Source organism: Leptosomus discolor, chromosome 19, assembly GCF_034619465.1.
Source record: "Leptosomus discolor isolate bLepDis1 chromosome 19, bLepDis1.hap2, whole genome shotgun sequence".
Taxonomy (NCBI): Eukaryota; Metazoa; Chordata; class Aves; order Leptosomiformes; family Leptosomidae; genus Leptosomus; species Leptosomus discolor.
The window spans coordinates 7,156,603-7,181,796 of NC_141409.1; the positions used below are offsets into that span (position 1 = coordinate 7,156,603).

The following is a 25,194-nucleotide window of genomic DNA, read 5'->3' on the forward strand; positions in this document are numbered from 1 at the left end:
CCGTTGAGGCCGTTAGTCTTGGAGAGGGTCCTCCGTGCTGCCGAGCAGTGGGTGAGGGTTGTGCTGCCCGAAGGCAGCATGTGATGGGAACTTTCTGGTGCATTCCCACATCGCACTGGGGGTCCCACTTGTCCCAGCACTCCTGCAGCATCCTTTGGAGCAGAGCTGGTGGCTGAGGAACTGCCAGACGTGCGGGAGAGCCGTGGATGGGAGGGCTGTCTCACTGGGGAAGAAGTAGTTGCAGAGTGTGCTGAAGCCTTGTCCTGGCTCGAGCAGCCTAAGCTTGTAAAACCAAGAACACAAAGTTTTACAGGCTCTGCAAGCTTAAAATGCCCCTCTTGATCATTGTCGATGCGTTTTTAGTGAGCACAGGCTCACTAAACCACAGGAAAGGGTTTTGCATTCAGCTGTGCATTGAGCACGTGTCCAGCCCGTAGCACTTGTGCTGTTCAGCTGTGTTTGTGCCACCTTGGCCCCTTCCAGCCTCAGTGCCACATGCTGGCCATGGAGGAGGCTTGGTTGATGCTCCTGGAGGGTTCCAGTGGGTGCCTGCTTGCTGTCACAGCCCTGGGTTATTGGCGTAATGCTGCTCTGGGGCTGCCTGGCCCAAGTGCTGGATGATCAAGCTGCACATATGGTGGTACAGCACCCACCTGGCACCACCAAGGTGGGTCAGCCCCTGGGAAGGCCTGAAAGGGCTGGAGGAAGGCACAGCTCCTGTTCTAAGAGGGAAAGACCGTTGCGTGCAAACTGGGCAGGTGACCTAGGGACAAATTATGGCACCGCTGGACAAATTCAGCAATGGGAGCCATAGGCAGGCAAATGATATGTGTGTGCTGGGTGCCTTGCGGTAGAGAGGAGGCAATTACACAGCCTCCTGGAGTTGTGTCCCAGGAGGGAAGGGCAGTGTCACAGCCAGGGATACAAGCTGAGGTCCAGTGTCCTGGTCCCCACTTCGTGCTGTGTCTCTATATGCTGCTCTGAGCGGGTCCTTTTAATAAAGCTCCAGCTTCATCCCCTTTCTGCAATGGGTTGAGGGGATAAAATCTGCCCTAATTGAAAACAGTGTTTATGGAGGTTACATTATTGACCGAGGGTTGCCCAGGTCTTGTGGTGAGGCGGTTGTAGGAAATCTCTGACCAGAGACAGACACAGAGCACGTGGGTTTTTCTCCCCTTTCTCTTTCTTCGCCAATTTGTTGGGGGCACAAGTAGAAATGATGGACGCTTACTGAAGTGCAAATGGAAACAATGGAGAATTCTATACAGCTCTGCCAAACCCCATTCACAAAATGAAGGAATGCAAAGGCGTTTGTTGGAAGGACAAAAAAGGAGTTAGATGACAGATCACGCTTAGCACTTCTGTTTGTTGAAGGCTCCAGTTACTAACTGAGAACACAAAGGCAAGGGCCAGTAGTGAGTGTTGTCACTTCACACAGCAACAAAGTCAATAACCCAGACAGACGGGGTGGTGAGCAAAGAGGAAACCAAGTAATGCGTTGTCAGGAAAGATCCCCTATTGTAGAAAGTTGCTGGGAGGTATCTGGGAGGGTATTGGATCATCACAGCCTTGTCAGTCAGTCTTGTACCTAGCAGGTGAGGAAGCAGCTTGTCGCCAGCAGGAGCTCAGAGGAGCTGGTTAGCTCTGGGCCAGCTTTGTGCAATGAATATACAAGCTCTAGTTCCCAGTTAGGAGGACAAGGACCAGTGGTTTGAAACCCATCAGCCCTATGTCTGCAGATACCGGCATAAATCCTTTAAAGAACAAGGTGTGAGGTGTCTGCAGGAGGGAGGGTTGGCCACACTGATGCTTCATCTCCATGTTCTGTGTACTGCAGATCTGCATTTCCCTCCTGGAGAAATCCTAAGAGCAGCTATAGCTGCTGGGGAAGCAAATATCAGGCCTTTATGCATCCAGATCCTCCTTGTGCCTGGCTGATGTGCAGGCTTTTAGGGGAGCAAAGCTTCTTTGCAGGACTCGAGACCTACTGCCGTACCATTGCCAGGAGCTGAGGTCCCTCCCTGTTGTGAATACGATTTCTCCCTTTCGTCAGGCCCTGATGGGTTCCTCTTTTCCTACCGGGGGCCTCCTCTGAAGGAAGAGCAGCTTTTTCTGGGCCATAGTTGCCAAAGCCCTGAGACAGACTCCTACAAGCACAGCACTAAGGGCATTTTCACCCTCAATTAAGATTAGATTTGGCAGAAATGATGCCAGAGAAACCCTGGGAATTTCTGGGTTTGCACGCACACTCCAAACTCTGGGGCAGGGTACATTCCTGTTCAGGATCACCCCAAGGACAGGTTGGAGTCTGGCCTAGGGAGTTTCCCCATCTGGGCTCTTGGAGTCTCTGGTAATAATGGTGGGACAATCTTTGAAACCCTCCGCTTTGTACTCTGCTCAGAGTGCTGTTAAAGCTCCGGCGGCCGCACTGACGTCCCACTTCATGTTCTCGCCTTCTGGCTACACGTGCAATGAATTTCAGGTTGTCACCTGAAAATCTGTTTTGATAAATGTGCGCCTAGGAGGAGTGGGTTGGATTCTGGGTGTTTTGTGTACTTGATGCTGGATAATACTTTTAGGGAGCTTTTTTGAACATTAAAATCTTACAGAAGGGTACTGAATTTTATTCCTCCCTGCTTAATATTGGCAGTTTCTCTTAGATTTCTCAGTATTTTTAAACAATCATGGAAAATTGTCCATCTGGACTATATCTGCTTGTCCGCTTTCTCCTTTTTCTTAAAAATGTAGATGCTGAATGGGAGTTAAAAATGAATACCGTTCCAGTCATCTCAGAAACTCTCCCCTTGGCGTGCTGGGTTTTGCAACAGTGCCTGTGTACACCAGACAAAAATCTTTGACTGGAGGTGTAAATCAATAGCTGGTCTATACTGCAGAAAATGTCCAGCAAAGGACTGTGCCGGGTCGATACAGGGACATCTACAAAACTATATGTTCCCATTGCTCTCTCCAGAAACTGAGGGTGAGAGGAGAAATACCGCAGTTTCTAGAAGCCCTGAAAAGAGAGCAGAAGTCTGTTCTGCACAGGATGATACTAGTACAAAATAAGATTTCTAACCCAAAAAGCTGGCAGTGGAGTTGATGTCACAGTGCAATTTAAAGCATCAGTATGTAGGTTGTGATTTTTGTTTCCTGTTGACTATCAGAACTGCTTGGGAACCTTATAAAATATCACCTCCAGTCATGTGCAAAGGATCTTAAGCAACATAGACACTTTCTCCTTTTAAAACACATTGTCTGACCTACAGCTAGAAATGTAGATTTACCTTCCTTGAAAAGCAATTTTCAACATACAGCTGGCTTTCTGGTCTTTTGGACAGAAGAAAATGCACCTGAATGGAGGAGAGCGGGGGGGAAATCGTTTTTCCACCCTGCAAGAACATTTGCCATTTTCAAAGACATTTCCTCACTACAAATGAGGGAGAAAACAAAATAAAAAATTAAATGCTGCTTTAGGCCCTAGTAACGTTTTCTTCAGCTTCAACCCATCATCTAAGCAAATAAGATGTCAAAATCATTTGGACTTATTTATTTAAGGCAGGGGGAAATCTTTCGATTTAAAAGAGCTGAAATTGTTCCAACCAACTCCAGAAATTGTCAAGTGGAGAATTAGCTGATCACAATTATTTCGCAGATTGCTTCAGCTTTGTTCCACTTGCACTTTTTTCAGGATAATTCCTGACCAAGTCTACCCCAGAGGCTATTGTCTTACTATTGTCCATAGTTCAGTGTAGTGCTTTATTCCAGTGGTTGTCAGGTAAGCACCGATATGTTCAACAGGATTTTTCCTTTGCTTTTGCTCTGGAGATTACCATCTGAACATGACTTTACTGGGGCTACACCAACCAGGCATGCTTTGCATAAGCCACCTGGAGAGGTGATAACTTTTCTTTAGCCTCCAAGTCACTTGCTGCTCTCAGGAGTCTGGTCTTTCAATGCTTAGTAAGAAGGTGGCAAGTGACTCTCAAAGCTGAAAACCCAGGGCACAGTTTGGCAATTGTGTGCTAATTATCATCGTGATTTCATCAGGTCTCTGGACTGGTGCGTACCACCATGTGCAGGGACCTCCTGCCTGTCCTAAAGCCCCAGCAGAAGTGGTGTCTAGACCTTCTGGCTGCTTTTTGTAGGAACTCCTCAGGATGTTTATTCTTGGCTGCTACCTGTGTGCGCATGGTCCTTGCTGGGAAGATGCTAAAATCACCATTAAGGCTGAGAAGAGTTATTACCAGTCTTTGTGCTTTTCTGTCCCTCTCTGTTGTCTTTTGCTTTGCACTTTTGGCACTGGTTAGTTCCCATGAACTGATCACGAGAGTTCACACATAGTAGCAAAGCAAAATTAAACTGTAGTTAGTAGCTTCGGTTTGCTATAAAGGGAGTTTATCTGCACTGGAAAACTTTTAGGGTTCACGTGAGCTTACATCACATGTATTTAGGGGCACTTCTTCACCTAGTGACTATAGCCACAGGATCCCCATTCTGGTATTCATAGGCCCTATGCAGTAAAAGAAACAAATGCCTTTAGCGGGTACCTCTTGATAGAGTCTCTGGAAAGCACTGGTTGTGGAAAGAAGCCGAGATAAGGGCCAAGGTGGGTTTGATAGCTCTATATAAGGAGAAAAATCTTCCTTTACTATTGCTACTCAAGTTGCTTATGCAATCCTGTTGCTGCAGAGTTGTAATGGAAAAAGAGCCTGCATTGTAAAATCGTGCAATAATTAACAGCCCCATCAGTCACAGGTCTGCCATTTGGAAGCTGCTTTTGCTTTTTCCATTAAGTTGGTAAATTTTGCCAAAATGTTTTTCTTCAGTGTTTTGGCACCCAGCCCTGCTCTCAACTCTTATGGTATTGGCTGTGCAAGGGGTCCAGGAGCAGGGCTGAGGCCAGCTGGATCCCATGCTGTGCATTCATCTCCTTTATAGCCCCGTCAGTGTCACTGGAATGAAATTACGTGCTGGATTTTCCCCTAAGGCTTGTTCCCCTCACTGTGGTGGTCAACAGGGATTTTGGAAGCAAATTTGGGTCGTGAAGGTACCCCTCCAAAAAAAGACCTGGATTTCAGTTAGGTGTGTTATGTGCAGCAGTGCTGGTACATAGCTGTACAAATCTGATCCTCATCAGAGAAAAGGTGTTATTAATGCTTGGGACTCCTGCTGCCCTCGGCATTCTCCTCATTTTGGTCACCCTCTTCCCTTTGTCCTTCTGTGCTCTCATCGGGCAGTCAAGCCCAACTGCTGATACCCTGTGAGGTCTTTGCTCCATGGACACGTGGAATTGTGTGCACATCTTAAAACTCCGTTGTTCCTTTGGAGGTGAGCACAGAAACGAAGGTCTTTCCATGAAGTGGATTTTAGCTTCTTTTAAGTCATAAAGACTTCTGATAGTGGTAGCCGTGAAGAATCATTCTGTTCTCCTTCCCTTCCTACCTCCCCTGAGTGAACTGGGACAATAGCTTTCCTTGGACTCAGCTGTGTCTTCAGCCTGACAGCTGCGTCCAATGGGATGAAGTGGGCAAAAAGCAACCAAGACTCCCCAGCTGGAGATCTCTTGAGCATAGTGAGGTTTTCCTGGTTAGCATACGGGTGGCTATAGGACACGGCGAAAGAATACCATGGTTCGGCTATTCCAAGGTGTTGTTTCTTCGCACACAAACTAAAGCAGCCCCAGAGCTCCTGAAATGTGCAGCCCAGTGTAAGTGTAATGGAAACAGCAAAGAATGATGTGGTCCATCTCATTTGTTTCCCAGCCGATGCGGGGCCTCTCCAGTATTTTGTCCTTTCAAGCCTTAAAATACTAGTTAGTGGCTGGATTCCTGCATGGATTTTTACATTCAAGGCCAGGTTTCCCCACTGATGCGTAAATCACTGTGGCTTCATTTTAGCTGTGGGAAAGGGTCTCCTGCACTGAGTGAGGATCTGGCCCAGGGTAATACATTGTCTCAGAGGATGCTTTCTTGTGCTAAAGCTGAGACTTGATGGCAGGAGAAGAGTGGTCTCTAATCCCACTTGATAAATCACTTGTCTTTGCCAGATCTGAAGAGAGGAGAAAGCTGCACTTTGGCACTGCTTTGCGTATCCCAGTGTTCACACTGGCTTGGCTGAAATGAAGAACAACCTGTGGATGTCCCATACTGCTTTCTTCTGGCTGAGGACTTTCTGTAGCTTACATTTTTGACTCTGTTCCTCCACCAGCCCTTGCTGATCAAGCTGTTAAATATCATCTCTAGAAAATTAGGGAATTCAGTCTTCAAACTTTCCACTGACAGTTTTAAGTGAGCTTAACCAAGGAGTTTCCTATGTTCGTTATTTGGCTACAAATCAAGGAAGTTGGTGGGGGAAGGGGGGACTCCAGCTACCTTTCTGGTAAAAGCTTTCTTCTCTGCTGCTGTTTTCAATGGCACTTCAAGGCTTAAAGTTTAGCTGACTGAAAGGTTTGTCCAATTCCCTCTCAGGCGTGAAAGAGTCTGTGAGAGCACTGCGCTTGGGAGTCTGCAGCTCTCACACTTTCTAAAATTACTTGCCGTACCAAGCTAATGAGAAATTCATTAGTGGCAACAGCACAGGGTGCTGAGTGGTTAGAAGCTGCCCCCATCTTTGCATCTGAGTGTAAAAAGAGGAATAGATCCATGTAGGATTTTGTATGCTTAGAATATTTTTAAGCTTGTAGTAAAGCAATAGGACTCCGAATTTGTTTGCTGAGATGCAGGTGATGTCACTGCATGTCAGTCCATTTGCTACCTGTGTCATCACAGACGTGCATGTGCGCTGCTGGCATGTCACTTGACCTTCCAATTTCGATTTATTTCTCCATCCTCTTGCATTTCTAGTGTTCTGTCCTAGATGGGGCGAGTGCCAAAGGGTAGCAGTAGGGAAGGGGCTGCTGACCTGGCACTGATGACCCTGCATCTCAAAACACTGGTCTGGTCCTTGTTTAAGGCTTGATCAATGGTCCCTAATACCGGTGGGAAAACCTTCCACTAACTCAGTGGGCTTTAGATGACTTTAAAGTAGCAAAATAAGATCTCAGTTGGAAGCAAGCGCTGTTCTACTGAGCATCCATTCCCCGTTTCCCAGAGACATGTGGACACTGCCACTGACTTCGCTAGACTTGTGATCAAGGAGAAGACCCTTACTGGGGGGACTAGGTTTTGTTACTAATGTTGTAGAAACTCATTGTCTTTTCTTCTCTTCCAATTTTAGGGGATTCTGCTTTCTCTGGACCGTATTATGTTTTACCTGGTTCCTGGGATTCACACAGGGAAATTCTGAAGGTAAATTAGACTTCTTATTTTTCTCTCCTCTTTCAACCAAAGTAAAACCCAAGTGCCTTGGTATTGGTTTAGGACCATCATTTAACAATGTCTCAGCCTAGTGCACAGAATTAAATGCATTTATTGCTGATCACTGCAGTACTGATGATACAGATGACGTAGTCAACAGCTAGCAAAAGAACCAGTTTTTTACAGGTGATTACGTGCCCCACAGGATTTTCAGAAGTGCCTGTCTGTCTGGTGGAACTGGTGTGAATGAAGCACTTCAGTGTGTCTAAAATGTCACTGGCACCTACCTGCACTCGCTAGTACTTAACTGCTTTTAGAAAGTGCCCCTTGAGGCTGGGGCATTAAGGAATTAAGCGTCTCTGGCAGACAGGTTTTTCCTTGACTCGAATGCAACCCAATCATGCCTGTGCAGGCACATAGGATGTTGTGCATACAGAAATTATGTCAGTCCCAAAAGTAAAAGCAAATTTAAGGAAGAAAAATTCCACCGGGGTGGTTCATAGTAGAGTGACTATGTCTGGCTCGGGCCCTGAGCAGTAGGGGAAGTATTCTATAGGGGAGTGATCATAAACCTTCATCCTGTTTTTACACCTCTTCTCCTGGCATCCCCTCCCAGTGCTGCAGGGGACAGGACAAAAGGTTGGGGTGCAATAATCAGTGACCCCATAAAAGCGGATAGAAGGCTTCAGCGCCAACAAAAATAAAAATAAGTTCTTCTTTTGCAGTTGGTAGCGGGAGCTGAGCACCTCTGCCACATCTGTTTGTAAAGGAGCCATCTCCTCTTAGAATAGCAACACCTCTTCCACATGGATGCTTTACACGGGTATATGCTGGAACTGAACAGCTTCCTCTGCAATCAGTAGACAGCAATAAGTGGACTAGCAGGCTCCAGGGCTGCTCTCTTAGTCTTCAAAACATGAAGGAAAAATAGAAAGCTGGTCAATGCTCAGCTGTAAGCCAGCCCAAGGAGCACTTTTTACTGGGGGGAAAAAAAGAAAATACATCCCTGCCATCAGCAATTTTGAAAAATGTAATATTTTCCAAATTCTGCTTCAATGCAAGAGAGGTGAACATCTGGCTGAATTACTTAGTCAAGCAGTTTTCAGAGCAAGTTTTATGTCAGCTCATAAAGAGGCAGAACAAATACTGTGTCTTGGCGTCTCTTTTTTTCAAGCAGATTTTAATATGCTGTTTAGATTCATCTCTATCCATCATTTTACCCCCATCGTAATTATGGGATGGTGCCATGTCTTTTGATTGTTACTATCAATCTAAAGGAAACTCTTTCACTTGGCTCTTACTGCATTACCTTAATGTGGTAGATAACTCCCCTCTGAGATACTTTCTCTGTGATAAAGAAATTCTAAAAATCTTGCTTGCTTTCCCCACAGTTAGACAGGCTGCTCTTCTGGGTACCAGAATGCAAAAGCTTCCAAGGAAGCAAAGACTGTAAGGAAAATTGGTGTCTTGAGACAGGGTTACCAGTCAGGATTTTCAAACACGAGATTTACAAAAGCAATAAGAGCTTGTTCATAGATCTGTGTGAGGCTGAACTTAAGCCAATGCCACGGGCTTTTGAAAACCCTGAAATTATTACTATGAGGCTTAGGGGTCTTCCTGCACACTGGAAAATCAGGGAACGCCAAGGATGATTTTTCCATAAGTGTTACAAATCCGAAAGATCATGGGGTTAGTGAGTTCATCTGATGTGCACTGACTAAGGGTCTGGGCGGCAACTTTTGGAAATGTAGTGTTTATTCAACCCAATTTTAGCTGTGGGCATCACACCTCAGCTGCTGGAATCAAGGAAGCTGCAAGTTATTTCTCTCCTGCCTTTTGGCTTTTTCTTCTTATAAAGCTTTTTGCGTGGGGAAAGGGGGAGGGAAAGGAGGAGATGGGAAGGAGAGCAATAAAACACTTTATCCCCTCTTTCAGAGGTGATCGTGTGGTTGTTGAGGAATCTCTGTGCATCTCACTTCATGCACAGAGTCTGCTAGAAAATTTTTTCCTGGTTGCTCAAATGTTGCTACAGGAATGTTGCAACTAGCTTCAAGGCACCTGGGACCAGGCAGCTCTGACTGAATGGGTTTTTAAATAATGTGTTTTGATGGAAAAATCTACAGAGGAAAAAATTCGAAGGGGAAAAAATGTTTTGCTAAACTTGGAGCTACTTAAGGAAGCCAAAATTACCTTGCGTTTTATGTTAGTTGATGACATCCCGCCATCCCTGGGGACGTGCCCCACCAGCCCAGGGCAGTCGGCATGGGATGGAGAAACAGACAGGCTGGGTGCACAGGAGTCCTGAGCTGTTTGCCTGGACCTGGTGCTGGAAAATCCACACACATGTTCTGTATGAGGTCTCTTTTAATCAGGTTTTGCGTAGGCATCTAGAATTTGGCTCTACCTTAGTGAGTTTTGAGGGAAAGGAGTGGTTGGGTTGTGCTTTTTTTCCTTTTTCTTAAGCACTGTCGGATGCAGTTGCTAACGAGACAGTTGGATTGGTCCTGAAAGCAGCAGCAGGATCCTCTGAGCAGGGAAACATCCTTACGTCTTTGCAGAGCAGCTACCAAGTGAATAGCTCCTGGAGTGTAAAGCATATCTGCCTAGTAGAGGCACACCACTGTCTGTCTCTGGGAGAGAACCTAAAAATACATGTAGAAATTGGAAGCTGGAGTCTAGCTCCTACTTTAAGTGGTAAATTTATTTCCTTAGGGCTAAAGCCTAATGCCTTTGAAGCCCGTGGCAAGGGTCCCGCTTGACTTTGCTAGAGCCAGGCTTTGGCCTTTAGTGTTTCATGGGCTCTGGAGATTATCCAGTATGAAGAGGCTGCTGTGATTCCTCCATTCAGTGCAGAGAGGGGAAGGCTCTACCTTTGCTATGCTGAGGGACAGCCGTGTTGGGCAATATGGCAGAAAAACAGTGGGAGACGAAGGATTTCATAGTATAGGAGAAGAACCGTTATTAACACTTGCACATGCTGTGCAGTAAATTATCCCCTCTTCATAGAGTGGGAAAATTTCCATCCCCTTTTGCATCTGATGCTTCTTCTCCAGGGTAGTGTCTGCTAGAAAATGAGTCAAGCTGCCTTAAAAAAGAGAGGTGGGAATAAAGCTGAGCTCAGACAAAGTAAATATTGATTGACTTGTTCTTGCATACAAAAATGGCCAAGGTTTTTGCCAAAGTCAAGGAACAGAGGTTTTCTCGTTATTCTCCTCCCTTCCTGGCCAGCAACATTACAGGCCTCAGACTGGCTCGAGTCTACAACCCTTCTGGCCAATGCTGAGGATCTCTTTTATGTGCCAGCTCTCCAAATATTGGGTATTGTGCTGAATATTTAATAGTTAAGTGTGGAAGAAGCCAAATTCCAAGGCACTTTTAAAGAAGGAGCTTGTTTTTTCTTTGGACAACCTTTGAGTTATTTTTCCTTTTAATCTAGGAAAGCTGCAATGCCATGGTGTTAGCTGATGTGCAGCCATGATTGCCGCTGCCGCATTTCTGATTGTTAAATTCTTACCTTGCAAGATCAGCATTTGGATTATACAGCCCAGACTAGCTTCCCCAAAGAGTACTTAAATATGAGAGTTAGCTGGTCATTGAGTAATGGGGATTGCATTTGGGCAGGGAAGAGAGAAGGAAATAGTTACCATAGCTCATTTTCAACAGTGGTAGTCTCCTGGTAACCATTACGGCCTTACCTTTATCTGTCTTTACCATGTAGGTAACATCTTTATTAGACCAAATGTTTGAACTGAAGTAAAAGAACAAGGTTTTGGGCACATAAGCACCTTTTTCAGGTCTGGGCACATTTACCTTTGCAGCTTTTCTCATGTAGACCTCTGCACCTTCCCCATTTGAGTAGTTCAGCTGAGACTGCTGCCAGCTGGCTCCGGCTTGTGTTGCTGTTGCCTGCTAATCTGCCTTGGACTCCGAGCTGTGTGTGACTCCTGTTAGACCTCGGGGCCAGAAACCAGAGGATTCTGCTTGTCTGTCCATTGCAGACTTCTCCTGGAGCTGGTGGAGAAAGATAGGTGCCTCTGGACATCAATTCCTCTCATGCTGTCTTGAACAAGACACCTAGTTCCTAGGTGACAACTGCTGGAGGCGAGTCTTACCTCTGCTGCTCAGTGGCAACCATAACTAATTTCTCAGCTCTTCACAAACCAAGTCTGATTCCTCCAGCCTATTAAAATAATTTAATACTGTAAGATGATCCACTGGGAAAAAAGTACTGCTGTTGAGAACCTTAACCAGTTCAGTGAAAACTAGGTGCAATTTTTTCATGCTGGGAGGCACCTTCACTTCCGTAAACTCTCCAGAATCTCAAAGATCAAAAGCTGCTTCTTACTAATTTGGAGAGAGGCAGATACAAGGCTTTTGCTCCCTTTGAAAGTTCTGTTACTTGCCTTCTGGGGATATAAAATTTTGCAATCCCAGCTCAGTCTGTTGTTCAAATTCCTCTCCAGCTGTGTGGTCAGTACTCAGAATTAAATCCCAGAGAAGTGGAGTATTGGTGCTCAGTGGGAAATTTCCTTGTAGTGAGGTCAGCTCCCCCCAGAACATCTGCAGCTGGTCCCTGGTGGGACAGGATAGCTAGCCAGATGCACCATGGAGCTGATGCATTTTGGCAATTGCTGGTCACCAAGTCAAGCATGCACTTGCTTCTCACAAAACGTGCGGAAGAGCTATGTGCTCTCCATTCTGATTATTTGAATGTATATATGTGAGAGGATGGTCGGGGTTTCCTGCATCCTGTTGCCTTTTTGCATGGACTGTTTGACTCCCCCATACCCATCTAGCCCTTGGGTTGCCCAACATCTCAGTCTTTGTGCTTCTCTTTCAGATGTGGATGTTCTTCAAAGACTGGGCCTGTCAGGGAAAAGGCCATCAAGTGGCTGGTCCTCATCACGTACAGTTCCTCAAGGAGTCATTCCTTTCAAATCAGGGGTCATCTTCACTCAGCGAGCACGTGTCGAAGCGCCGGTCAGCACCATCCTCCCCGCAGGCTCCAGCACTGACCTGCTCCTATTGCTGAGCCTCTGCTCCCACCGCATCAACAATGCTTTTCTCTTTGCTGTCAAAAGCAAAAAGAAGAAACTGCAGCTGGGGGTCCAGTTTGTGCCTGGGAAGATCATAGTATATGTGGGCCACAAACGCTCTGTATATTTTGATTACAATGTCCATGATGGCCAGTGGCACAATATGGCCATCAATATCCGTGGCCAGACAGTCACTTTATTTACTTCTTGTGGGAAGCGCAGAGTACATGCGGATTTGCATTTTAAAAAGGACGAGGCATTGGATCCACATGGATCTTTCCTCTTTGGGAAGATAAACCAGCACTCCGTGCAGTTTGAAGGAGCCATCTGCCAGTTTGATATTTATCCTTCTGCCAAGGCAGCTCATCATTACTGTAAATACCTGAAAAAACAGTGCAGGCAAGCAGATACCTACCGGCCGAACCTGCCCCCCCTCATCCCCCTCCTGCCCCGGGATCCCAGTGCCTCCCTGAGTACCCCACAGCATATGGAGCCCTCGCTGCAGGGTCTGAAAAACCTGACCACTGCTGCCCCATCCTTGGAGTCTGGCAGGGTCACTGCACCCCTCAAAACTCGGGGTTCAGGTGCAACAACCGTTGCATTGGTATCATCCCCGCCATCACTGCCAAGACTGACAACCAAAGCCACAAAGGACACAGTGGCCCCGTCTCCTGTTCCATCGAGTACGGAAACACAGCCACCCGCCCGTTTGCTCCCTCCAGGGACAGTGACGACCCTCGGGGTGTCTCGGCCCACTCCCCGCACACACACGGAGAAAAATTCCCTTCCCGCTGCCAAAAAGGCCCCACCAACAAGCCAGAGCCCTGCCACGGCCAACAGGAAGGAGTCCAAGCAAGAGACCAAAAAGAATATCAACCAAAAACCCACCACTGAGTCCTCTGAAACACCCAGTACTGTAAAGCCAATGAGGAGGATGACTGATAACACAACCAGCAATGTCCACTTTGTCACCCTAAAGCAAACCCCGCAGAACCCAAGCAATGGGCCCATTCCAAAGAAGCACGTGCCGTCCCCCACCAGAAAAGTGGAACCTAGTAACGTCCCTCTGGTGTACACCAAGCCACCCCTGGGGTCTGCCCGTCCTGTCTCCAGAACCAAGGCGCAGACCTTCAACCTCACAACCCCAGCTGCGACTGATGGCTATCAAATCTTTGACCCCCTCGGACCTACTCCGTTTCCATTTTTACTGGGGTACCCGGGAGTGAAAGGAGAGAGAGGACCTCAGGTAGGTTCAAGCTCTTAATGCTAACTCACAGCTCAGCTAAATGGTCGGCAGGCCATAACTTACAGGGGTTTCTGAAAAGCTTAGCAGCGTGTGACGACTCAAAAGAGCGGCCAAGCACTATTACATTTCTGATGATCTCAATTTCAGCATATATCTCAGTGTAAACTTGAGTGCTCTGTGATGGTGGATGCCCCTTAAAAGTTTGTGGTTAAAGTTGCTGTTTAATGTTAGACTTAAGAAAAGAAAAAGAAAAAATTCCCACCTTGCTTCCTACAAGCTGCTGGTTAAAATTTTGATGGCCAGGTTGGTGGTCTGTTCCACACTCCTGGTTTTTCTCAGGGCCAAGAGGGCAGAACTGCCAGTCACCTTCCAAAGAATACCCAGGTGGCTCAAAAACATGTCACAAATTAACTATTTCTTAACACTGGTTATTAATTTATTTTGTACCTGAAATTCACATTTCTAGAAAAGTGCCCTGTTTCAGTAAATTCAAGTACAGAAATTGCTTCAGTATTTATTTTTTTAAATGAACTCTTGTCTATTTTCAAGATATAAGTTAATTCACTTTTTTTTATTTCTTATAGCCCGCACTTAAAATGTGCAAAGAGTTTCCTTTATAAATTTAACTACTGCATTCCACACACAATAACCACTCTCAGGGTGTATATCTTGGCAATCGTAAAAGTATACATACATTTTGTAATGCTAAAAGCAGTCAGGCTACAGTAATTATCTGCTAGTTTGTTGGTGGGTTTTTTTCAGATGTAAGAATGCAAATAGGATCTTTAAACTGGCCAACTTTTGGAAGGATTTGGTGTTCCAACCCAAGCCTTTTGCTATTTTGTGCATATGCGAGAGGGGGTTGTACATGTAAAATAAGTTTCTCCCAGACAGAGTCTTTGGTTGCCAAGTTCCAGCCTAGAGCAAATTTTTACAGCTGACTTCTTAAAATAGTGAAAGAAGGGTTTACAATGGAAATATTGAAAGTGGCTTAAGGAACACAATCAACAGCACTTGTGCCTGCAGATGTGCTGCTCATTGTTGCAAGTAACACCTCAAGTGAAGCGGTTGTGTTTCCCTGAGCCCTCAGTGGGTACTTACCTTCAAGGTGTGTGTTTCCTGCCTGTCCTGTTTCAAAGCACCGTGGTGATTTCTCTCCTTGTAATTTGGGTGGGGAGTCACTAAGGAGTGTTTTGTTCTAAGGTTCCCATCTCAGGGAGAGGTGAAGATGCTGCCCCAGCCGGGGGAGTGCGGGCAGCTCTGTGCTCCTGCCTGATTTTACAGGCACACATCCCTGACATAGGCTTTGTACTCGGAGAAGTTTTGCTAAATCCTGAGTAGAGAGAATGAGCTTCAGTGATTTTTATCTTTGGGCAGTCTTCTGTGTTTCATGGAGAGTCATTTCAGGCACATTCCCAAGCAGAGAAATTCAGCAATTGTGAACTTCTTTTCAAACACTACTCACCTGTAAGGGCTAAGCCTGGGTGGCTTGCTCTGAGCCCAGTGAAATCCTGACCTTTTCCACCTTCTTGCCCTGCAAAGTGTCATGAGGGTGACCAAGCTCCAAGTCCCCACTTCCCCCTGCAATGTAAAGAGCTTATTATTGAACTGGAGTGGAAAATCCCTCTCAGCTTGTGAATCATAGCAAAGAAACAGATCCAGGCTTTGGAGGGCTGAGGGAAGAGATGGCAGGATTTTTCCATCCCATCTGAGAACCACTGGAGTTCTGAATTGAGGGAAAGGAGAACATTTTGAGGCTCTGTCTGGCCTTATCCTCTTTGACTGCTGGAAACAGAGTCGGCACTTTGGGACGGAAAGGTTATGGCTTGGCTGAAGCTGGCGGCTGTGCGGTGCTTGATAGCTCCTGTGACTCACTCAGAGATCTCTGTACCATACTTCGTTATGTCAGACACTTGGATGTGTCTGACATGGGAAGAGAAAGAGGAGAAAAGACCGGAATGGGGATGACATGTTGAGAAATTAATGTAGAGCTTCTACGGCCAGAAAAGCATGTTTCAGAACAGGTGCTGATAAATCCTCCATGCTTGAGTAATTACCTGGCGCCATCCTCGTGTTGTTGGGCAGACGTTTCTGGTGAGGTCAGTGCAGCCCTTCCCGCTCTGCTGTGTGATATCGCAGCCCCGCGCTTTCCCTGGACAGGGCAGGTTATGGGCTGGGAACGCCGCTCACGGAGTCTGGCCCATGGGTGGAAGGAGAAGATGATTAATTAGTTTTCCCAGTTGCGTTGCCTGACACAAAGTCTCTTCAAGAAGACTGTCACTCTGGGCAGAGAAATGTGTACAGGAAACCACCTTCTACCTTTTCAGCAAGGATTGGCAGCGATCTATGGGTAGAGGCAGTCTGGCAGCCAGCAGCACCTTGCCTGTCCGGCTTCTGCTTAGAGACAGTCTTTCACCCTGATCATCCCGAAACCAGGATGTGAATGACAGCCGTCGTGCGAGGCAGGGATGACTCAGGCACTGTGGTCTCTGTGCAATTCCAGCTCTGTGAATGCTACCAAAATAACTGTGGTCTAATCTTACCTGTGTAGAAGGACCCCATCCCCACAATGGAGGGAGGTGGCCGCACGGTTAGAGGAGTGCAAGCAAGGGGCTAAAAGGATCTGTTCACCTAGAAACAAAAGGCAGCGTCCTCCGTGGATTAATCTGTCCTGAAAGACCACCACAGCGCTGCGCAACAGGAAACGGAGATGCTGCGTCCCACGCGCGACTAATGGCAGAGCATTAATTCTTCAGGAATGTTGGGTTTGCTGGGCAGCTAGAGGAGGGAGGATATTATGTTCTTAAAAAAGAAAAATTTCTTGGGAACCATTAATAACCACAAGCATTTGGGATCTCTGCTCTAAATTTCTTTTGGAGGAGGGGGAAAGAGCAAAAAACACCCAAACATCATGCTAAGTCAGTAACACAGCACTGACTCAGCAGCTGGCAAACGTCCCTCTGAATCATCCCCACAGCTGCCCACAGCACCTCTGCTGAGCTTTGCTCGAGATCTCTCGTCCCTGCGCGGGGCCAAGCAGGCCTTTGCTCAGCTTGCAGAGCGGCGTGACCCCAGCACATGGCTGTGAGTAGCTTGGATACACACAGAAGAAAAATATATATCGAAAATAGTATTTTCTTGCCAGCATGTCAAGCCTTTGAACCCTTGTAAGGTTCTGATGCAATAAGTGTTTGAATCCTTCAGTGGATGGCGTATCATTTGCTTGTGTATACCAGCAGCAGGTTTGATGGGGAGATTTAGGGGTCTGTAGCCCTCTCCCCTGCCCATCAGCACTGCCTGCTGGGATGTGTATTCTTCTGTGTAATGTGGTAAAGCTGCAGCAAACCCCTTGCCCTGGCGCAGCTGGGCACTAGCTGGGTTGTCCACAGTGTAGCCCAAGCTGGACCTTTCTCCTCCTGTATAATAAGGCTGTAATTCTATGGCTTTTTGGCCTCTATGTATTAAAAAAAAACCCTGCATTGACTCTTTTGACAAGTGCCTGAGGGTTATTTTTAGAGCAGGAAAACCATACCTGCTGCTGAACGAGCAGAGGAGCAGGCTGAGTTCACAAAGAAGCTGTGGAAACACTGAGTAACGCAAGAGGAGCGGGGAGGGAGCGTGTTTCAGACGACTCCCCGAGTATCTGAGTGGGAAGAGTCCCCGGGCGGGCGGCCGGCAGCCTCCAGTTCCCAGCCGCCCGGCGCGGTGCGCGGCCAGGAGCCCCAGGTTCGAACCCTGGTGGCGGCAGGCCCAGCCAGAGGTGTGGCGCAAGGCTGGCCAGCAGCCACCTTTCAAAGGCAGATGTGTTTCTGAGCGCGTCCCCAGTCTAGACTGCTCCAGCTGCCATCTTCCGCACGAGCCGTTTGTCTTGGAGCCCGGCTCCTTTCACGAAGAAGCAATCCTTGCCAATTCAATCAGTGGGCAGGGGAGAGAGAGGTGATTGGGAACGCTGATAAAATACAAAGTGCCTGTTTCCAGTCTTCCTTGTACCAGAAAAGGCTACTTAAGCTGACAGTCTATGATAAATTAGGGAACACACAATGTGTTTGAACGTCTCTTAATGAATGAGTCATATTAATAAAAAAAAAGAGATCGCACGCTTTGTATAATACATGGGAAAAGTTTTAGCCTCTCTCACACAGTTGGATCATAATTCTTTTGCTAATTTAACCAGAACTATCCCCAAAGGGAAGTCTTTTTGCAGGCAAATGACTAAGCATCAGAGAGCTCTATTTGTGTAAAACAAAGTTCATTTTGAAGAGCCGTACTTAGCAGTGTGATTGAGATAAATGTGCTGCAGAGGATGCAGGGATGTATTGTATAAATATGTACAGGTATTCTTATAAATCTTTAAAAATAGAAAGTGAGTGATAGAGTATGGGATCCCTCTATTTCTTCACACCCCTTCAGACTTCCTTCCAAGGCCTGAGATTTCTCAGGAGTCTGAAGTGTCTTATGCAGAGACTGTTCCTGAAACGCCTCTGTAGAAAAGCTGCTTTCATCAAGCTGGAATATTAACATTTTGTTACATATTGTGCTGCCACTCTATTAGGAATCCAGTTGTGGACGAAGCCCTTTCTGTGATAGGTGTTGTACAGGCCCAGAATAAACATCTGTGTCTATTGCGGAAATCGTATTACAAGACTGGCTGTCCACCAACATCTTGGTTCCTGCCAGAATTATGAGGGCTTTTTCTTTTTACGCTGGTTGAAACCCAGATGTGTCCAAATTTAATATGATAAGCCTGCCTTGGAGAGGAAAGTAACCGAAGTGCTGCATTTTTTATTTTCCCCCCAAAATTCCACATTTGCTTGAGTCAGTACTTCAAGCCAGGTTTTAGTTTAGGTCCCGTCTCCCTCTCTGTGCAGTGCCTGGCAAGGACAGTGAGGTGAAGCAGGGTTGGCATGTCTTCTGGAGATGAGGTCTTCACTTCTGCTCTCCTGAGCAGGGTTTTTTTTAATTCTAGTTCTGCCCCTGTACCTGCTCAGTCCCTCCGTGCTGGTGCTTTCCAGATGTACAAGGCTAAATGCTTTATTTGTGGTAGTGGCCTTGTATGTGAAATATGCCTTTCTCTGGGAAGAAAACAAGACACGTTCTCTGTCTGCAGGGGTAACGTCACTGCTCAGAACCTCATGCCAAAGTGCAGAGAAACTTTTGATGCATTTTCTGAACTGCCTTTTAAGTTGGCTTTTACCACACACATCAGCATCTGAGAAAGAAGAACGTTCTCTCCTCAGCCCTTGCAGTGTTTTGCACAGTGCAGGATGCTCACCTCTGAAATGCAGCCGTTTCTGGGACAGAAGACAACTGCCCCACTGATGCTGTGCAGGGGTGCAGAACAGGGGAGGCAGAAGTACGTTGGAGAGACCCAAAAGTATAGATGTGTCTGTCAGAGTGCACTGGAATATGAGCTGAATTGTGTCCTAGATAATTGCCAGCTATTTGCTACCAGGCTGAGTACTTGCCCCTGAGGAAATTATTACAAGAATACTTTGCCATCTGGGCAAGCTGATTCAGTAGTCATTCAAAACGAAGGTAGTCATTTCCCAAATCACAGCACCAATTCCTGTACCAATTCTGCTTTCCTTGAAGCTCTCTCAGTTCAGCCCTGCTCAGGTTTTGAGATCCGAAGGTACCCAACTCCCAGGGGCACTGCTGCAGGCAGAGGAAGCAGTGTGAGGAGGGTCATGATGTGGGAGAGGCAAAGATATAAACTGGCTGATCTCTGCGGCAGGAGGAAATGGTGAGATTTCTCTTGTCCTGAGGGTCCGATGTATTTCACATTCAGACAACTTAACTTAATTCTCCATTTGCAATTTGAACCTCAAAAAGCTAAGGAAAAAAAAAATCCCTTTTGCGCCAGAAGGTTTCCCAGCAGCAGCTTAGAATAAATCCTATAATCATTTGGTGGGATCAGTCATCGTTGCTAATGCTACCGTGGGAAACTAAGAAGGGTTAAACTTTTATGTGGCTGCCATTAGCTGCTTCGCAGAACTGTTCGGGCTGGTTAACAATTCAGCTGTTTGGCTTGAGAAGAAAGTATCTGCTTCTGCCATGTTTCTTCTTGATCTCTGATTTTGCTTTGTGTGATAACAGGGTGTGTGTTCTCTGCCATCAGTTTGCAGAAAGGAGCAGGCAAGAAGCCAGAGAGACAAGAACCAAAGTGCTAGGCACGGTAGCTCGCTGCAGGAGGCTGTCAGCTTTGCTGAGCTCGTGGGGTGTTTGTGCAATGGGAGGGCAGGAGCGGAGAAGTGATATCTTCCTCAAGCTGCCAGGAAAAAAACCTTCCTGCCTCTCGGAGCACTTCCCATAGCTCCCTGTGGAATTCCCCAGGGGTGCTCTGAAGGGTCCAATGGAAAGTTCCACGCAGGCTCTATGTGAACATTTTAACTCTTCCCTGCACCCCACGTTAGGGGAGAGGGTGGCGATGTCTCTGGTGGGTGTAGGGACTGCATGGGCCTCACCTCCAGGAGGACTCTAGCATCTTGCTGCGTGGTGGCTTGTTGATAGATGTCTCTTACTCTCCATGTCTTGGAGCCTTACGCTTTAAGTGGGACTCCATCCATCATCCCTAAGTAGCTGGGCCCTGATCCAGTCTTATTCTTCTCTGGCTGCCTCTGCGGATGTGCATTTTTCTTCGTGTGTATTTCAGTATTGCTCTCCCCAGACCAAGTCAGTTGTCTGACCTGGGCCTTTTGTCTGAGAACTTGAGATGGATGATGTAGACGTATATGTACAGGGCAGAGGGCAGGGGAGAAATGAGTCGCTAGGAAGGCACAGTACATGTCCCATCCAACCCAACTGCCAAGGAACCATCTGAGAAGCTAGAAAGTGGTCTTGCAGCACGTCATGCTTCACAGCAACCATTGTTCACCCAGCTACCCCAGTCCTCTTCCACCTTGACTTGCTTCTAATTTATATCTGGTCACACTCTTGCCTTATACAGTTGCCATAGTGGCTGGTACCTTTTAGCCCCTCAACCCACAGTCACCTTATTCCTCTTACTCTTCAGGAGACAGGACAAAAAAGAAAAAATCTGAAGGAAAGGCAAATTAAACCGAAGGAAAGGCAAACAAAACCAAAGCAAAGTGATAGGGACTCCCGAGTTATGTATTGCTCTTGCTGTGCTGTTCCAACTAGATGCCTTTCCCTTAGCTCTGTATTCCCACTCCAGTGCAGGTATGAGCTCTCTCCTTATTTTTATGTTAGCTTCAGTTTATTCTGAACAGCCTACATTTTTGGAGAAGGTTTTTGTTTAAGTGGCCAAGTACAATTGCAGCTGCTGTTAGCAGGAAGGTGGAAAAGGTCACCTCAGTTCTGGTATGCAGGGAACACAGTTCTCAAACAGTTCCATCTTCTCTTTTACTTCTCCTTCTATGGGTAAATGGGGATGGGTTTTGATGGAGAAGAGGTTAAGGACTTGAATTGGTCTTTGGTGAGCTGTATTAGCTGTCGCTGTATCGGTTGCATTGGATTTATATTTTGATAGTTATCTTCCCGACTAAAAGGGCAAGGGGATTTTTTTAATAAAAGCTTGGATTCTGGAGCACAATTATACATGAGGCTTAAAAAACCCTACAATCACGTGTCTATTTGCACAGCTGTATAATTGCATTATGCACGGGGCCCTGAGCTGGCACAATGGCAGGTTAAAATGCTGTGTATATTGCTAAAATGAGGGTCAGCTGTATCAATGAGGGTTGTTAATACAAGGACCAGTAATACTGTGTCAGCCAGCAAAAAGCAACTTGGAAAGGGGTCAGATGAAGTGTCTCAGGCTATAGAGACTGGAATTCTCCAGGACAGGGTAGTAGCCATGAGTGATATGGTGGTAGAAGTCCATCCCTATGTGTTTCAGTGTGGGGCATTAACTATTCTATGCTCTGTAGGCTCTTACACTTTTTAAACAATCCTTTTCTTGTGATTTTTACTGCAACTAGAACCAACTACAGAAAAAAAATGTTACAATTCATTTGAAGTCCTGACAAATTAGTAGCACGGAGAGACCTACCCTGGGCTTGGCTTACTCCTCCCTGATTTTTTCCTACTGTACCAAGTTTGGCTGGATGTCTTTTTTAAAAGATATCTTTTATATAAATTAATTTGCTAATTATGTATAGGAGTGTTGATAACACTAGGGGAGTGTTTATTCATCAGTTACCTATAAGGTTCAGGCAAGTATTCTCTGTTCAAAATATTATCCTGGGCATGAGATTCAGGGTAGGGATCTCCAGGGATAATTTTTGTTACTAAATCACGCACTTGATAACTCCTGAAAACTTCATTAGAGATCATGAACTCTTCACTCTTCCTCAGGGCCAGTAATACGCTGCAGAACCTGAGCAGTTCTGCCTGGCAGTCCTTCAGCAGCAACAGGGCCAGCCTTGCAGCAGGCTCTGCTCAGGGCGATGGAGCACGTGAGGTCCTACAGAAATGACCCAGTGGGAAGGGAGCGAGGCCGTGCTGGGGCCAGAATGCTGCTGCGGGGCTTGTGCTGCACCCGCTCCACTGATGCACCCATCTTCCCCACGGAGCGTTGCTCCTGGGACCTGCTGTCCTGCTCACCACACAGCTGCGGAGCTCAGGCTGCCTTCCAAGCATCCTTCAGCCTGCCGCTCTGGATCTCTCTCTCCCCTGGATGCAATGAAAACTCGTCTTTTGTAACAAGCTACTAGAATATAAATCCTCTGGGAGACACTTTAATTAACAGTTATTCTTGTTAGACATGTTTGGCTTGGGGGAAAAGAAGTTTTGAGGAGTTATTAGGAGTTGCCAATGGCTCTCCAGAAATCTGAATTCTCCAGTCTGTTGAAAAAAATGAATAAATAAATGAAGAAATTCAAAGGCATTCAAACCTCATTGGTTAAGTATCTTTTCCTAACCTGTTTCAGATCAGTGCACAGCTGGGCGCCTGATATCTCCACTTTGTTCTCACCCTCTTCCAAGAGCCCCCACAGCCTCACACACTGACATGTATGAGTTGACCTCTCCTATACTACAAAGCCATATTTAAGAAATTCCGACATTGACACCAATTTTATTACATTTTGTACCATGCCACTTTAACATATGAAGTGCTGGGATGCAATTATGTTGTAACTCATGTAGGAATCTACAATACCCAGAACTATACATCCTCAGCTGATACATATTACAACACACAATGTTCTTCCCTCGCCAAGGTGCTAACACATTACTTCTGTTGTGTGCTAGCACGTAGCAGGAAACTCCAAAGCTGAGAGATGGTTGTGTTACTCCTGTGTTACAGCACGGGTGCAGGGAAGTGGAAGCATGAAACACAGCTGTGGTCACAGGAACGTGGTCTGCATCAGGAAGATGTGAACTCTCTGTCTCTACGGAAATAGATGCTTCTGCATATGTTATTGTGCATGGCTTTTTGTCCCTTTATAGTAATATCATAAGTTGAAGGGAAATTCTGGCCATGATGTTATAACTAGCCCTTCTCCCCAGATCTTCTCCAAATGGTTGTATTGTGGGTCTCTCTCAAACACTGTCAGGAGCACCATCCTGTTATGATACCGTCATTAATACTTATTTTTATTTTCCTAGGGTCCACCAGGTCTGCCGGGCTTACCAGGACCACCTGGCAAGAGAGGTTCCCGAGTAAGCAGTCTAAAAATTTCTATACATTTGTACTTGCATCTGCCTGTCCTATTGTTCCAAGGGCTGTTTGTGTTATGTTCCTGTGGCTGAGTAATTATTGCTTCAAACCTCGCTGTCGACGTCTGGTCTTCCTCCTTTCTCTCATTGCCTGTTAAAAGGTTTTCAGGAGGCCACACTGGTGATTCGCAGCCTCCCTGAGCTAAGGTTTGGCATCAGCAAAGGCTGGGGATGAATGTTTCCAAATGGCTGGCGTCAGAAGAATGAGTTCTGTCTGTCTCACTTTGTTTCCAGCATCCATTCCTTCTTGCAGACCCAGTGCTGAACATTAGCTTTGGCTGCTTTTTGCTTTGTCCTTCACTCTCCCCAGCTTCCCAAACTGCTGATCCTTCACTGTCATTACGCCTTCACTAGTGGCACCATGGTCTCTAGGACCAAGGACTCAATACACAAGGATGAGCTTTTGTGTTCCCCATACTCAGACCTGCGCTCTGACTCCTTTTCAAGATCCAGAGCAAACTGTCTTAGCTGTCCTACAAGATCCATTGCAAATTCCTGAATTTCTTCCTCCTCATGTTAAATTCTAATGTAGATCTTTGAACATTGAGTGCTATGCTGAGGAAACATCTGGTGCTGAGCGCTGCAGCTAGCTGTGAGAAAAGCTTTCTGCATTGGCCTAGCTGCAGAAGCAGTCTCCCAAAGCTGGGCAGCGTGCCTGACCTGGATACAGTTAACTGTTGGCACGGTTTTCACGGTAGCATGGTGCTGTCCCACAAGGTATGGTCATGGAGCCCATTTCCTGAGCACTGAACTGATGTGGGTTGGGAATCAAAAGATGTAAGTGTCTGAGGCTGGAAGAAGAGAATGTTTGGATCCGTGATCCAGGCAGCATCCTGGCCTGGCAGCAGAGGGAGATTTCCTCACACATACTTGGCTAAAACTCAACCCCGTGTAATGTCTTTAAAGAACAACCAAGAGGCTACGAGCTAGAAGGCTGTGCATTCCCTGAGGACACTTGTTACAGTCCTGTGAGATCTTGCAGTAACCAGTAAAGATAAACACTACAGCAGTAAAAACCAAAAGGACTGCAGGACCCCCTGCAGCCTGGGCATGGGTATCAACAGACCTGAACACTGATTTGAGCCCTAAGTGTAAGGCGTTAGATAGCACCAGGGTCGTCTGTCTAACAGGCAGGACATTCTGTTCCACATTAGATATAGTCTGTAGTGAAACATCAGCACGACTGATTGTACAGCCCTGATGTCTTCTGTTTCCAAATACCTGAGCAGCAACCACATCAGCAAACTGTCCAGAGCTTGCAGTTCTTAGCAAGTCCTCATGAAGGCTGAAAGTTTCTTCTTACCCCAGCTCGTTACTCACAAGAGGTGTTTGGTGTTACTTCTTGCAATCCTGCGGTGTGCAAACTAGACTCCGTGACTGGAGACCCCAGCTGCATCCCCTGCCTGCCATGCGAGTGACCAAATTTCAGCTCTACATCCAAATTCAACTACCTACAAAAAATTGAGATTTTCTGAAGAAAAAAGCATCGCGGAAGCCGTGTCGTAACTTTCTGTGTTAATTCCCCAGCTGTGGCATGCTTCATCTGATATTTAAGATGAACCTCTGAAAGACAATAAGCAACAGAGGATTTCTGAGTTCAGTCCCTGCCAGAGGTGCTGAGAATCAGCCCAGGAAAGAGTTCCCAGTTAGGAAGTGCTCAGTACAGCTGAGCCTGGCTTGTCTTGGACCTCTGCAAAGAGGCTGTGCTAATTTTGGAGGGAGCAAAAGGGTCACTCTGTAAATGTCTGGCCTGGAGCACTGGAGACAGAATTGCTCTGTGCATAAGTTGTTTTGACTTTGCAATGTGTTTCTTCTAGTATTTTTTTCTTGTGGCTCTTTGGGGTTTAAGGATTTCATTGCAAAGAGGAGGAGCTGCCAGAAACCAAGACAGACTTAGGGGAATTCTTGCATCTTTTGCATTTGTTGTGCATGAGCC

At 46.4% G+C, this 25,194-nt stretch overlaps 1 protein-coding gene across 1 annotated transcript in view; it reads left to right on the forward strand.

Annotated features, from left to right (window-relative positions):
* Nucleotides 1-583: 583 nt before the first annotated feature.
* Nucleotides 584-25,194, forward strand: part of LOC104348963 (uncharacterized) — a 158,592-nt gene continuing 133,981 nt past the window's right edge. The window contains exons 1-4 of the mRNA XM_086475928.1: nucleotides 584-667; nucleotides 8,687-8,744; nucleotides 12,136-13,577; nucleotides 23,148-23,201. Of these exons, the coding sequence (XP_086332054.1) occupies nucleotides 584-667; nucleotides 8,687-8,744; nucleotides 12,136-13,577; nucleotides 23,148-23,201 (1,638 nt within the window). The remainder of the gene's footprint in view (nucleotides 668-8,686; nucleotides 8,745-12,135; nucleotides 13,578-23,147; nucleotides 23,202-25,194) is intronic.